Source organism: Puntigrus tetrazona, unplaced genomic scaffold (assembly GCF_018831695.1).
Source record: "Puntigrus tetrazona isolate hp1 unplaced genomic scaffold, ASM1883169v1 S000000896, whole genome shotgun sequence".
Taxonomy (NCBI): domain Eukaryota; kingdom Metazoa; phylum Chordata; class Actinopteri; order Cypriniformes; family Cyprinidae; genus Puntigrus; species Puntigrus tetrazona.
Genome location: NW_025048496.1, coordinates 40335 through 54681, shown reverse-complemented (window position 1 = coordinate 54681; position 14347 = coordinate 40335). Strand labels below are relative to the sequence as shown.

The window sequence follows — 14347 nt, the reverse complement described above, 5'->3', positions numbered from 1 at the left end:
ATCTCTACAGCAGAAACACGCTTCAAATGAGGCACGCAAAACATTCCTTTTCTCACTTGCTATGGGTTTATATACAGAGGAAAACTACTGTGTTTACAAGTCTGTTATAATGCACTTATTGTGTACATACATGTTTATACAGTCTTTATCTGTGTCTGTGATACATACCAGTACTCAGGTTTATAATCACACTGACCCATCCCTTAAACCTACCCATACCTCCTAACCTTCCCTAACTTTACCCGTATCCGCCTCAACAGCAGAAGAAGTGTTTTGAAATACAATATGATCACAGTAAGGGGTTTTTTTGGTGTAAGCACATAGCAGTTAAGGCCACCGGATATAAAGCGTGGCCCGAAATGCAGGGAAATTGCAAATAACACATTGATTTAAAAGTGACTTTTTGCATCAGAACGACTGTATTTTACTGTAAAATGTAACTCAGTATCTGTTTTCTTATAACAGCAAAAATAATTGCAAAGAAATTGCAAAAAGCATATTGAATTTTTTGCAATTTTTATTTTCAGTAGAAATGCTATTATTTTACTGTAAAATGTGCTTCAAATTTTATTTACAACTGCAAAAACAGTAATATTTTTTTTAATAGTAAAAAGTAGATTTTACAAAAAGTAACTCAATGAAGATGTAATAAAAGGCATCCCAGTATTCCTTCATTTCTGTCCAGCATCATCAACCTCTGTAGGATGAATGTGTTTTAATTAACCCTGCTGTCTGAGCGGTCCGAGGACGACACACTCGTCAATAAATCTCCGGCGCAATCCCAATCTGCCTCTTTATTAAAGCAGACGGCGTATATTCAGATGATAAACTGCGTGTCTCTGCTGGAATCATAAAGAAACGCAGGCTTTCGTTCGGCTTCGGAGACGCCTTCCAGCGCGGAAAAGTGAACATTAATGTGGTCTTTTAGCTGGAGTGTGATTGTGTATCTGAGATCGGCCGGGAGAAATGTCAAGTGTATCTGGAATTAAAAACGGCCCTGTGTTCTTTTGAAGAGGTCGTGACATCATTTCCTAAAGGTCACGGCCGTACTGCTTCCAGCATTTCTCTCAAGAACCCCCTTTATGTGTTTCTCTGTGAAATGATTTCTGTCAGTCGAGAAACACACACACACACACACACACACACACACACACACACACACACACACACACACACACACACACACACACACACACACACACACACACTCACACACACACACACACTCACACACACACACACACACTCACACACACACACACACACACACACACACACACACACACACACACACACACACACACACACACACACACACACACACACACACACACACACACACACACACACACACACACACACACACACACACACACACACACACACACACACACACACACACACACACACACACACACACACACACACACACACACACACACACACACACACACACACACACACACACACACACACACACACACACACACACACTCACACACACACACACACACACACACACACACACACACACACACACACACACACACACACACACACACACACACACACACACACACACACACACACACACACACACACACACACACACACACATCTGATATCACTTTACTAGATCTGTTAACCAGGACACAGAGTAAAACACACATTAACAGTCACTTGTCACCACACTACTGCCTGACACACACACACACACACAGACACACACTACACACTATCTATCTATCTATCTATCACACATCTATCTATCTACACTATCTATCTACACTATCTATCTATCTATTCTAGAGATCTATTTTTATGAAATGCAGCAGTATCTGTGGATCTGGAGTCACATCAGCAGTTTATTTTTATTGCTATTTTAATTAAATGTATTACAGTTTCATTCATTTATTTCTGTAAATGTCATTATTTTTGTACACACACACACACAAATCTGACAAACACACTGACACACACTCAGATCCTTGTGACTGTGTGTATACACACTAAATTAAAATATATCAGGATCAGATCTGTGTGAGACTCGTGTTTTCAAATGCATCTATCATTATCTATCTATCTTCTATCTATAATAATAATCTATATTATTTTTAGTTAATTATTTAGTTTAATTATTCATTATTTTATTAATTCATTGTCATATTTCCTGTTTTTAGTAGACTATGTACAATCTTACATATTTATTATATTCTGTAATTGTCCTTTTCAAATATTCATTATTCTATTAGGTATTATTATTATTTTAGTAATTATTATTTAATTACTACTATTAATAAATTCATTCACTGCGTTTAGAATGAATAAACATGGAAATAACCATTTTTGAATGTTTTTGAATGTTAGACAAACACTTATTTTAGATAAACCACGATCATAATTAAGTTTCAAATAAATAACACAAATATGACTCGATACATAAAGGCTGTATACTTAAAGAGATGCCAAATATTATTACGCGTGTGTGTCTGTGGGCAATAATTATCATACACAGAATTAATTAGGCTATATGATTATGGTAAATAGAAATGGATACGATTTTTAAATAATATTTTTTCCGTGACGTAATAAAAAAACCGTGAAATCTTTGTTTTACTTTTCTTAGTTTAAATGTATTAATTGCGTGTCCATAATATGTTTTATATAAACTGCTGTCAAAATAAAACGTCACGAATTTATTTCGAAAGCCTTAAAACTCGAACGCGATTCAAAACAAAGTTTTGTGACGCGTTCTCGCGGGCGCGGTGCATGCCGGGATAGCGGGTCCTCCACGCGCGCCTCCATCTTTAAACCCCGGAGAAAAACAGCTTCCGCTCAGCCGTACACACGCATCCTGCGCTCACATCCACATTTCTGACACAATACCCCCAGATCTGCGCCCTGAAGCGACCCGACCGAGCAGCAGAGACCCGGGGAGCCCATGGGAGCCGCGCGCGCTGCCTCAGGAGCTCTTCTTCTGCGTTGACATCCACGAAAACACAGGCGGAAAAGATCGCGAGCGCGCACCTCTTCTTCTTTTGTCCATCTCTCTCTCTCTCCGTTTTCTCTTCTCTCCCTCCGGAGATGAGTAGAGGAAGATGTCGGTTTCGGGACTGAAGGCCGAGCTGAAGTTTCTGGAGTCCATTTTTGATCCGAACCACGAGCGCTTCAGGATCCTCGACTGGAAACCGGACGAGCTGAGCTGCCAGTTTAACGTTACCGGAGACCAGCTGCTCATCATTCACTGCAACATCACGGTAAGACGGAGAGGAGGCGGCCGCACGCGCCGCGGGAGCCCCTCAAAACACGGGGCCGGCGGTGAGCCCTCGGTAGGCAGCACACTAGGTCTCGAGTCAGCTGAGAACTAACGCTAGTCATCTAAAGCGGCTCTCCGGTTAGATTGGGCTGACCGGCGCGGTGTGTTTATCGAGGGTCTGTGGGGGACGGGGTCGGGCTGTGAGGGGACACTAGGACAGAAAGTGCGCACTTCGGTGTCCATTATTGACCCAGTTCTGGCGTCTTGTTTCAAGGCTTGTTTTCTTAATTTCCGGATGCCATTTTCTGTTGCGTGAGAGCGACGCTGACGTCAGACTCCAGCAGCTGACACGCGAGCACAGTGTGCACACTATTAAGACTGCTTAGGGTCATCCTCCTGCAGGGGACCTCCCTGAAAGCAGGTGTATGTTTAGACGTGTTATACATGCGGGTGAAATATCACTGTGATGTAGGATTCAAAAACAAAAAAAAAGACAAAAGCAATCGCTTTTTATGATGTAATGTTTTTTTTATTACTAGTGTAATTGTGTATTTATCATTTTAATTTCTCCTGAGCCGGGTTGGAAGCACACTTGGTTTTAAGTTCGCATCACTTCCTGTCTAGCAGCTGACTTGGTGCACGCTGTCAGGTTTAACAATAAATATTATCAAGGTAAAGGTAAGCCAGAAATGGAAATTAGCTGACCGTCCAAGATTAAGGCGGGTTTGTCTCCGTAATGGAAGTGAATGGGTGCCGTCAGATAAAAACATGACAGCGATGATAAAACAGTTAGCATCTGGAGAAGACAAAAGATGAAAACGATCTTGAAATACGTGATAGTGCTTTCTGACGGCACCCATTCACTGCAGAGGAGCCGTTACTGAGGCACTGAATGAGAAGGTTGAACGTAATGTGCACGATGTACATTTAAATGAAATATTAGAGCGTTTTAAGCAGATGTAAATCCGTCGGGTCAGTTTATGTAGAACATGTTCACACCGGACACGCGTGATTTGAGGGACGTCTTTCATTGCAGGTGTTTTTGGAGCCGGTTGGTGATTATGTCGTTCTGTGACCGTTGTGCAACTTACAGTAAATGAAAACTACGAAAGAAGTGGGAGAGTGACGTTGTGTCCTTAAACATGAATTTATTTTGCTTTCGTGAATAAACCCCACGCATTAAGCAGGAGAGCGGTGTCGCTGTGCATCGTGGGTAACCGTTCCCTGGCCTCTGGTGTTTCAGGAGTCTTACCCGTCGACGCCGCCCATATGGTTCGTGGACTCGGATGACCCGAGCCTGACTCAGGTGCTGGAGCGGCTGGAGGAGGTCCGGAGGGGCAGCACGCTGGTAACTACTCTTCTGTCCTCTGAAGGGAGAGACGCGCTCTACAACTTAAAACAGAAAGAGATCCAACGTTTATCCTCTAGAAATGATCACAGTGTTAACTAAAACCTAGTTCTCAAAAGAGTTAAACATGTTTTATTGGACAGTCCTGCTTTCAGTGCATGCAGCAAACTAACAAACTCACTCCGGTTTAGTATAAGTTTGTATTTTTTTTTAATTGTATTTACTTGTATTTTTATTTATTTTTTGCCACAAAGATGCTGACATGGCACTAAATTGAAATATACTCCACTACTACTACTATTCAAAATGATCAATATAATTTTTAATGAATGTCATGCAACAATGGTATGATTTATAAATCTGCTTTAATTCAGAGCTTATTTGACACACATATATAAATGCAATTCAGCGCTTTAATTTGATTACAGTTTAAAAGATCGTGGAAGTTCTGTTTATTCATTACATTAGACACCATTTAATTTTAATATGCATGTAATCATGTGACTCAGAATCCAGAAAACACCAAAAACAGAGTTCAGGGTAAAAGATGTATTTCATAGGATCCTAAACTAAGAGGTCAATACTCTTTTTAGAGTTTAATTGTCAAGAAACAATATATTTATTTCTGCTGTCAAACAATGAATCACATTCAAAGTATTGTTTTCATTTGCATAAATATGTGAGGATACTGTTTATTTATCATGCATTCATGACTCCATAGCCATGAGTGTGTGTGTGTGAATATATATATATATATATATATATATATATATATATATATATATATATATATATATTATATATAGTATATATATATATATGCATGCATTTAGAAATATCCTCAATGCTTTCCTCTAAATAAGAACTTTTATTTATTGTTTGACAGATTTAATATTTACATTTGCACATTTCCAGTAATAGTAAATACTGTGTGTGTGTGTGTGTGTGTGTGTGTGTGATCTGATTAAAAGCAGAGCAATCATCAGGACTCTGTGTTTATCAAGAAATTAGCAGTCTGTCATCCTTGTCGTCTAGAGCTTCAACACACTAATTGGTGTAATGTGAGTGAGCACTACTGAGTGAGCTCGGACCGATGGAGTACGCCTCAGATGGTTAATAGTTTTTTGACAATCCATGTTTCCTCTGTCTCTCTATTTGACATCTATAATAGATTGTGTGTGTGTGTGTGTCTGTGTGTGAGAGTTAAAACACAATCATCTAAACTCTGTGTTTATCAAGAAACTCTCAGTCTGTCATCCTTGTGTCTACACCTTCTGACGCTGCAAAAGAGACCCAAAATGTTAGTGTTTTTGACAATCCATGTTTTATTCTATTTGACATCATTGTGTGTGATGTGTGTGTCTGTGTGTGTGAGTGAAAAGAAGAATGTTACCCATGTACATGCATTAAACCCCTGAGTGTTTATAATTACATTTTTTTATTTATTTATATATATATAGATATAAATATATATAACATATTATATATATATATATATATATATATATGATATATATATATAATGATATTTATATTTATATATATATATATATATATATATATATATAAAAACACTTTTGGTTATTATCAGTGTTGAAGACCATGACATGTTTTATGTTTCAGGATTCACAGATGAACAGAAAGTTCAGAACGGCATTTATTTAAAATAGAAATCTTTTGAAACACTAAATGTCTGGCTTTTAATATAAAGCCTCCTTGATGAAATGAGTTCAGTAGAAGAATCAGCTGCTCTCTTCCTTCTCTTAAAGTCTTACTCGTTTTCTGTCAGATATTAATTACAAGTGAAATCAGCTTCTGTTGCGGTGTCCAGTGCTTTGATAGAATCAGTACAGTTAAAAGCACTTTATAAATAAAAGGGATTGATAGATGGTGTTCTGTCCAAGCACCTGAGCCGAGGATCATGTGTAACCAGAGCTTGAGCTGCTTATTAACTCTTCATGACACTGATTGGGTCTGTTCAGAGCAAATTCATCAGGTCAGAGGTCAGCTTCAACACTAAGTATTTGAGTATTTGATTTTCTGTGTAGTTTCTGTCCCTGCTCTGTGTAACGTGTGTGTGTGTGTTCCAGCTCCTGCAGCAGCTGAAGAGGCTGATCTGTGATCTGTGCCGGCTCTATAATCTCCCCCAGCACCCGGATGTAGAGATGCTGGACCAGCCTCTTCCTGCTGGACCGGTCAGTCAGGACAGGAAGGTGAACGCTCAACCTTCCTCACCCTGTAGGGACAAGACCACAAACGGGCAATCGGGAAAATTCATTTGTTGCCATAAATTCATAATTTTCCATACTACTGGGACTCGGAAAACACAAATGTGCCATTTTTGTTTTTCACAAATGTGCCTTATTTTCCCCCGGGATACAAACTCTTTTGAGGCTATAAAACAGAACACTAGTTTATTAATGTTCGTTATAACGAGGTTGTCTTTCCTGAACTCTTTGGAAGACAGACCTAAGATCTGTGTCTTTTTGAAGACGCACAGATTATTGTGAAAGCATTAAAAAAAACATATTAAAAAAGTTTGTTTACAGTAAAGATAATTTATTTACAGTTCATATTTCATATAACTAACATCCTGTCACAGTATCACTTATTAAAAATTTGATAGACCTTTCCTTCCACGATTACTAAAAATCTCATTTTCTAAACTCCAGCCACAAAACCTCAAAGTGTGTTTTTATGTCTTGATTTCTAACCCAAAAGGGTGACGTTTCACAGAGATGCAAGTGTTTAGACACTGATTACAAAAAATAAAGCATTTAACATTTTAAAGATGAGCTAATATTGATAAGTGCTTCCTCTGAGCTCAACAAAGACTGCTTTTAAGGGTGAATGCTCATTTAGGCAGGATCCTCGACCACGCTAATAAGTGTGTGTTAGCGTTTGGTCCATGCTCAGTGAACCGTTACCAACCACGCTAGGACTTACATGACACTAACTAGCTGGTTAGCGTGGTGTTTACCTGGCGTAAGTCACTCAGAACACGTCCACAAGAGCGGTCAAGTTTGTGGCAGTGAAGGAGAAAGCGTCTCGGTCTCTCCTGAGCACACGCTCTTCTCAGTGCACACTATTAAGGGGCTCCTTTCTGAATGTCGGTCAGGATCGGGATGGAAGCTTTCGATATGATCACGGTTGTTTGAGAAGATGAAGTTGTTGTATTTTGAGGTGTTTTTTTAATGCATGTTTTCTCCCGTAGCTTGGAACGACAGATGAGGTCACGTCAGAGGAGGAAGAGGAAGAAGAGATGGGAGAGGTTCTTATCTGTTAGCTATTATCAGTTCACTCATGTCTTCTGTGAGGTCCTGGACGTCTCACTCTCGTGTGTGTGTGTGTGTGTGTGTGTGTGTGTGTGTGTGCGTGTGTGTGTGTGTGTGTCAGCAGGACATTGATCTGGAACACTACGAGATGAAAGAGGAGGAGCCGGTGGATGGGAAGAAGTCTGAGGATGATGGGATTGAGAAGGAGAACCTGGCCATCCTGGAGAAGATCCGCAAGAACCAGCGGCAGGACCACTTGAATGTAAGTGCTCACTCGGTAAGGTGACTTCCTTGTGTTTGGGGCGGATAGGGTCAGATACAGGCTCCTGTGTTTTTGTGTTATTCAGGCATATACTGTAATCTAATATAATGCATGCATACCGGGATTAGAATAAACCTTTTCACTTTGGCCAGTTTGGAGACTAAACTAAGTTAATATTCATAATTTCTACTAGCCAAAAAAATAAAGCGTCATGTCTGTCTTCGTTGTGAATCATTTTAAGTCCGTACAGTGGACAGTTTTTGATATTTCTTCATATTCTGTGGTGATCGGTTCACATTACAATTTCCAATAAGTTTAAAAAGACCTTTTTTATGGCCATTTTTAATTTATGAAGCCATTTTTTTCTAATGGTGCATCTTTCGAGTCGAATTCTTACATTTAATCGGTCAATTAAAATAATAATAATGATCGTTTTAGTCTGTTACCAAACAAAGGACATCACAGTATTTCTAAAGGAGTCAGTTCACTCAAAAACAAGTTAAACCTTGGGTTTTGTATTTTAATCTGGACTTCTTCACATGAACTCTCACATTAAAGGACACGTGAAGACTGAAGATATGATTCAATAAAGATAATATCATAATCAGTAACGCTACACATTTCTGTAATTTGTCAGCATTTCAAGCTTTTCTTTGGGATGAGGTGTTTATTGTGATGGGTGTGTTCTCTCGGGTCCTGTAGGGCGCCGTGTCTGGCTCGGTTCAAGCGTCGGATCGCCTGATGAAGGAGCTCAGGGAGATCTACCGCTCTCAGAGTTATAAGAACGGTGAGTGTGAGTCTGAATGAGCGCCGCGTCCCGCCGGGTTTGTTCTGATCAGTCTCTTCTGCAGGCATCTACTCCGTGGAGCTGGTCAACGACAGCCTGTACGAGTGGCACGTCAAGCTGAGAACGTAAGAGCTCCTCGGTGGTGTGGGGTTGGTGAGGTGAGCAGAAAGCTGAAGGTGTTTGTGCTGCTCTTGTGTTCAGCGTGGATCCAGACAGTCCTCTTCACAGTGACCTTCAGGTGCTGAAAGAAAAGGAAGGCATGGACTACATCCTCCTCAACTTCTCCTATAAAGTGAGCGAGACCAGACCACGGAAATATAGCAACACAATTACATCGGCTTTCATTTTATCTAGAAGGATATAGATGTATAGAAAGGCAAGGAATAGAATATTGTGTGTGTTTTATACATATACACACAAGTATGCACATACAGTATATATTTTTTTTATATATATACCTGTGTATTTATAATTACACGAGTCATTCATTTGAAGTGTGTGTAAATATAAATATAATGTATATGTATGTATTTATTCTGGAAGTGATTAATCATTTGACAGCTGTCTATAGATAGGATAGATATTTAAAGCTACAGTGGACCAATTTTGGACACATGAACAATTATTCTGGGAAAGTGTATTAGATTTTTGTTTGTTTTTCGTCCAACATATTAGTTAATTTGATTTATTCTTAATAGATTTTTTTATTTCATTCTATTTTTAAGGTTTAGTTCATGGTACTAGTTAAGGAGGAGAGTTTTTGTGGCTTGATTTATTGTACAAAAGTCAAAATATTTAGTTGTTTTTTTTTTTTTTTATTTTAACTAATCGTCTGTTCATGAACACAAGAAGATGGCCTGAAGGAAAGATCTCTAGGTTTGTCTCCTATAATAAAGCCTCTGTTCTCTGTCTGCAGGATAATTTCCCGTTCGATCCTCCGTTTGCTCGCGTCGTTTCTCCTGTCCTGTCTGGAGGGTAAGACTTCAGGGTCTTTATTTCTGCCGTTAGCTGTGTTGTGTTGTATTCCCTAGTAAAGCGTAGCTCGTGTCTATCACTGTTTTCATTGACGTCTCACACACCCGCTGCTCTAGTCCAGCTCATGAAGGGATGAGATGTTCTCATAACCTGGTTAACCGGCTCTTCTGTTATTTCAGGTATGTTCTCGGCGGAGGAGCTCTGTGTATGGAGCTGCTCACTAAACAGGTGTGTTTGAGGTCATGAGGTCTGCAGCTTTCTTCTGACCGACACTCATCTTACGGTTCATGCATTCGTCCCTAATGTACACTGTCTCATGATATGCAAGGAGACGCTAAATATTCAGTGTTTTCAAAAGGCATGGAGCTCCTGTGTTTGTGCTGCTGTCTGTGAAGATGCTGCTGGTGTTGGAGTGTGTGAGAGGCTTGCTCTCGTCTCACGCGTGTGTGTGTGTGTGTGTGTGTGTGTGTGTGTGTGTGTGTGTGTGTGTGTGTGTGTGTGTGTGTGTGTGTGTGTGTGTGTGTGTGTGTGTTCTCTCAGGGCTGGAGCAGTGCCTATTCCATAGAGTCTGTCATCATGCAGATCAATGCCACTTTAGTCAAAGGAAAAGCCAGAGTGCAGTTTGGAGCCAATAAGGTAAAAGCGCTCTGCTCGTGTTTGTCTGGTGAAGTTGCTCTTGTTTTTTAAAAGCAAGTAGCTGATTACAGTTTAGCTGCACAGACTAGAAGGAACATCCCTGTGAATGAAGCCTGTCTCTCATGGTGCTGTTTTCAGAATCAGTACAATCTTGCCCGAGCGCAGCAGTCGTATAAATCCCTGGTGCAGATCCACGAGAAGAACGGTAAGAACGGCACGCTTCACTCCTCTAATTATTCTTCATAACTGGGTTTCCTAAACCTGCCATGTTTAGATACTTCCATTTCATCAAAGGTTCGCTGAAGATCATCTGATTTAACGAGTTTTATTAATACCAGACAGTCGTGTGTGGCTTTTAAAGAGCGTGACGTGATGAAGAGTATAGTTTTATTGAGTAATTATCTACTTCATGATAGATTTGATTTGTGGTCCATTTCGTGACCCTCGTTATTCATCTGGTTCTGTTCTGGGTTTATTAATGCTTTAAGGTCCTCAAAATACACAATGCATTTTTTTATTTTTAAGAGATGCAAGCATTAAAAAAGACTGTTGTGTGTATGAAGCACTGTTAGGCGTCAAAACACTAAAATTATCCATGAAATTACATTAGTGTTAAAAACTTTTCATTTATTAATATCTATATATTTTTTTAAATATAAAATTGATTTTTGTTGATAAACATGAACGTCACGTTGATGAATCAACAATCAAACGTTTTTTTTGTTTTTTTTTCTGAAAGTTTCAGCAAATAAAACGGTTGTTTGGTAATAAACATGTAGGTTTCATAGATCAGCAGTCATGAATCTAATTAAATCCCATTCCTTCTGATAAGACGATAAAATATTATGATTATAGTGTTTAGTGAGAAAGGTCTCTCTGTGTATGAAGTTTCCAGAGCGAGTGTTTTCTGTATTAACGTGTCTGTGTGTGTGTGTGTGTGTGCGTCTGTGTGTGCGTGTGTGCGCGTGTGTGTGCGCGCATCTGGGTGTGTGTGTGTGTGTGTGCGCGCATCTGGGTGTGTGTGTATGTGTGTGTGCACGCACGCGATTCTGGTGTGTGTGTGTGTCTCTGTGTGTGTGTGTGTGTGTGTGTGTGTGTGTGTGTCTCTCACAGGCTGGTACACACCTCCCAAAGAGGACGGCTAGATCCCAGAGTCTCTTCAGATGGACATCTTTCTGTCACCGCTTCTCCTCTCATCCCTCGTTTTTAACCGGAGCCGATCCTTCTCACACTTTTCTTTCTCCGCGAGGTAAAAAGGCTGGAAGTTTGACCCTCTGAAGTTCCTCCATCATCTCAGACGATGCCATGATTCCAGCAGAGCGATGCCAAGAGCCTGGTCTTCTGCAGCGTTCCTCCTCTCGTTTTTGCTTGTTTTTAGCGCGGCCGGTCAGAAGTCCTCCATCGAGTCCAGGGTGAACGAAGCGCTTCATCCAGCAGAACTGTCTGTTCATCGAAGCCCTGCAGTCTCCCAGAAAGCAATAATGCCTTAAAAAGGAGGAAGAAGGAAGCGACTGAGCAGAAGTCAGTGTTCCTCCGTCGTCTCCAGGATTGGTTTAATCAGAGGTGGATCTGAACACATGAAAACAGCCCTTCTTGTGTGTGAATATCCTTCTTCTCCTCCGCTCAAGATCCATCCGCTGCTTTCTTCAGAATCCTCCGATGTTTAATTAGAGCTGAATTCCAGAAATAAAGACATCAAGCCATAGTTTGAGTCGTCAGATGTTGTCCGGGCTCCGAGCGTCTGGTGTGAGCAGTGACCGGTCTGTTTCTGTCCGTTCAGGCGCTGGAGAGTTTGATGGAGACGCCTCCTCACTGTCAGCATGCTTCGCTTTTATTGCTTTTTTGGTTTTTTTTTTGTTTTGTTTTGTTTTTTTCCCATTGTAAGTGTAATTTTGACCATGTACAGTACAATTTGTAAACTTGCATCAAGTTTATGAATAAAGAATTTTAAGAAATACGTGAGTGTCGTTAAGTGTGTTTAATCTCGAGTGAGAACGGCTTTTACGGAACGGAAAAATTAATTTGCATTGCTTTCCTTCTCTATAATTTTAGTCATAATTGTGAGCAATGGGAACGTTTTTGTTGCACAGAAAGAAAATAGAAAAAAAAATGTAAGATTTAAATTCATTCGTGAGGAGAAGTGGAACAAACCAGAAATAAATACATATTGATTTTTAGTTATAATACATACATATGCATACATACACATGTGTATGTAATATAATTTTAATGATTTTGTGTTTTAGTTCAGATTTTTAACTTGCTTCATGTTTCTAAATTGCATGTTTTGTGTCATCCCTGGAGTTCTAGAGCTACAGAAAAAAAAGATGTAAGATTTTAATTTCAGTCATTCGTGAGGAGAGGTCAAACAAACCAAACCAGAAATAAATGCGTATTGATTTTAAGTTATAATACTATAATGCATACATATGTGTGTGTATGTAGTATATAATGTGTGTTGCATGTTTTGTCTGGAGTTCTAGAGCTGTGACGTCTGTGTCCAGCAGGTGGCGTCATCAGCTCATGAACGTCGTCATCAGGATTTAGTCGCGTGCTTCATATTTATTTTTAGTATCTGACAGAGAAAGAGGAAGAACATGAAGTGAGAGCTGAAGAGCTGAAGATTGATATCAACGGCTCATTCCTTCACATTCAGACACAATAAAGTGTGCTCTGTTCAGGCTGCGGATATATAAAGTACTCTCATGTTAAACTGAATCATTTAAAATGTAGCCTTCAGTATGATCTCTTCATCTTTGTGTGTTTTAGTAAGTACAGGTCAAAATAAGAGTCGTTTCTTTTACATAAATCTGTCCCTGAATGATGATGGAACATTATCCCACCCATATTTTGACATTTTTGATTTTTTGACGCAGTTTAAATGTTAAAGTAGATGTTTTCCGTGTATATAAAATCTCTTTAATATATAACTAGCTGAAAATAAAAGCAGTCTGTATTGATGCAATGTCCACATCTTTAGTGCCGTTTCTCTCAAACGCAGGTTTCACTCAATATGTGCTCAATCTTTCATTTTCCTCCGAGGACTGCTGCGTTGAGTTTCTATCCTGACAGGAAGGACTTAGTGAAAACCAGCATGAATTGATTCGAAGCTGTCAGGACGCTGCTTCTATGAGCTGCATGTTCATTATTTGAGCCCGAATTGGACAGAAGAGCAGATTAAATCATACATCACTGATGCTGAAATGTTGAAATATGATCAATAAACTCATCACACGCTCTTTATTTCTTCTAGGAGTGGGTTAATAGATTTGTGAAAGCTTGCAACGAAACGCTGAAAGAGTTTATCACCTGATGTGTTCATGGGTTTAGTTAAGACTTGTCCTCACTTTAAGACTTAAGCTTAAAATAACTATTAATATACAATAAATGTACAATGCACTACAAAACTAGTCCAGGTTCATCAGATGCAGCAGAAATGTTTAAAATGAATGAATAGGTCCTTGTCTGAAGAAAAAATCAAAGATGTACTTTACTTTGAATTATAGACTCTATATATAGAGTACACAAGAAATATATAATATTGCAGTTCAGAGTCTTTGTATGTCATTTATTTACAATGAAATAACCGCATCATAGTTTAAATGTATATTTAATACAGTTAGCTGAAATCTATGGTACATTGACTTCAGTCCATCTTTACAGTTTTAAGGTGTCTGTTACAGTGTAGTTACACACTTAAGTACTGAGTAATATTATTTAACTATATAGTTAGATTTAGGGTTTGGTTTAGGGTTATTTGCATGTAATTATTAAATTTGCATAAATTATTATTATAATAGTAAGTGCT

At 39.2% G+C, this 14347-nt stretch overlaps 1 protein-coding gene across 10 annotated transcripts; it reads left to right on the top strand.

Annotated features, from left to right (window-relative positions):
* Window positions 1–2432: 2432 nt before the first annotated feature.
* On the top strand, window positions 2433–12496 carry ube2q1 (ubiquitin-conjugating enzyme E2Q family member 1). 10 transcript variants are annotated; one of them, XM_043233593.1, is made up of 13 exons: window positions 2456–3257; window positions 4500–4604; window positions 6695–6799; window positions 7819–7875; window positions 8001–8156; window positions 8844–8928; window positions 8993–9053; window positions 9130–9220; window positions 9845–9903; window positions 10083–10131; window positions 10444–10539; window positions 10678–10744; window positions 11653–12496. In XM_043233593.1, the coding sequence occupies exons 1-13, from the start codon at window positions 3099–3101 to the stop codon at window positions 11682–11684; spliced, it is 1122 nt and encodes a 373-aa protein (XP_043089528.1). In that variant the 5' UTR covers window positions 2456–3098; the 3' UTR covers window positions 11685–12496. The 10 variants fall into 10 exon arrangements, with proteins under 10 accessions (XP_043089532.1, XP_043089528.1, XP_043089529.1 ...); XM_043233594.1 differs by having other exon boundaries at window positions 2462–3257; window positions 8004–8156; XM_043233589.1 differs by having other exon boundaries at window positions 2462–3257; window positions 6695–6817.
* The last annotated feature ends 1851 nt before the right edge of the window (window positions 12497–14347 follow it).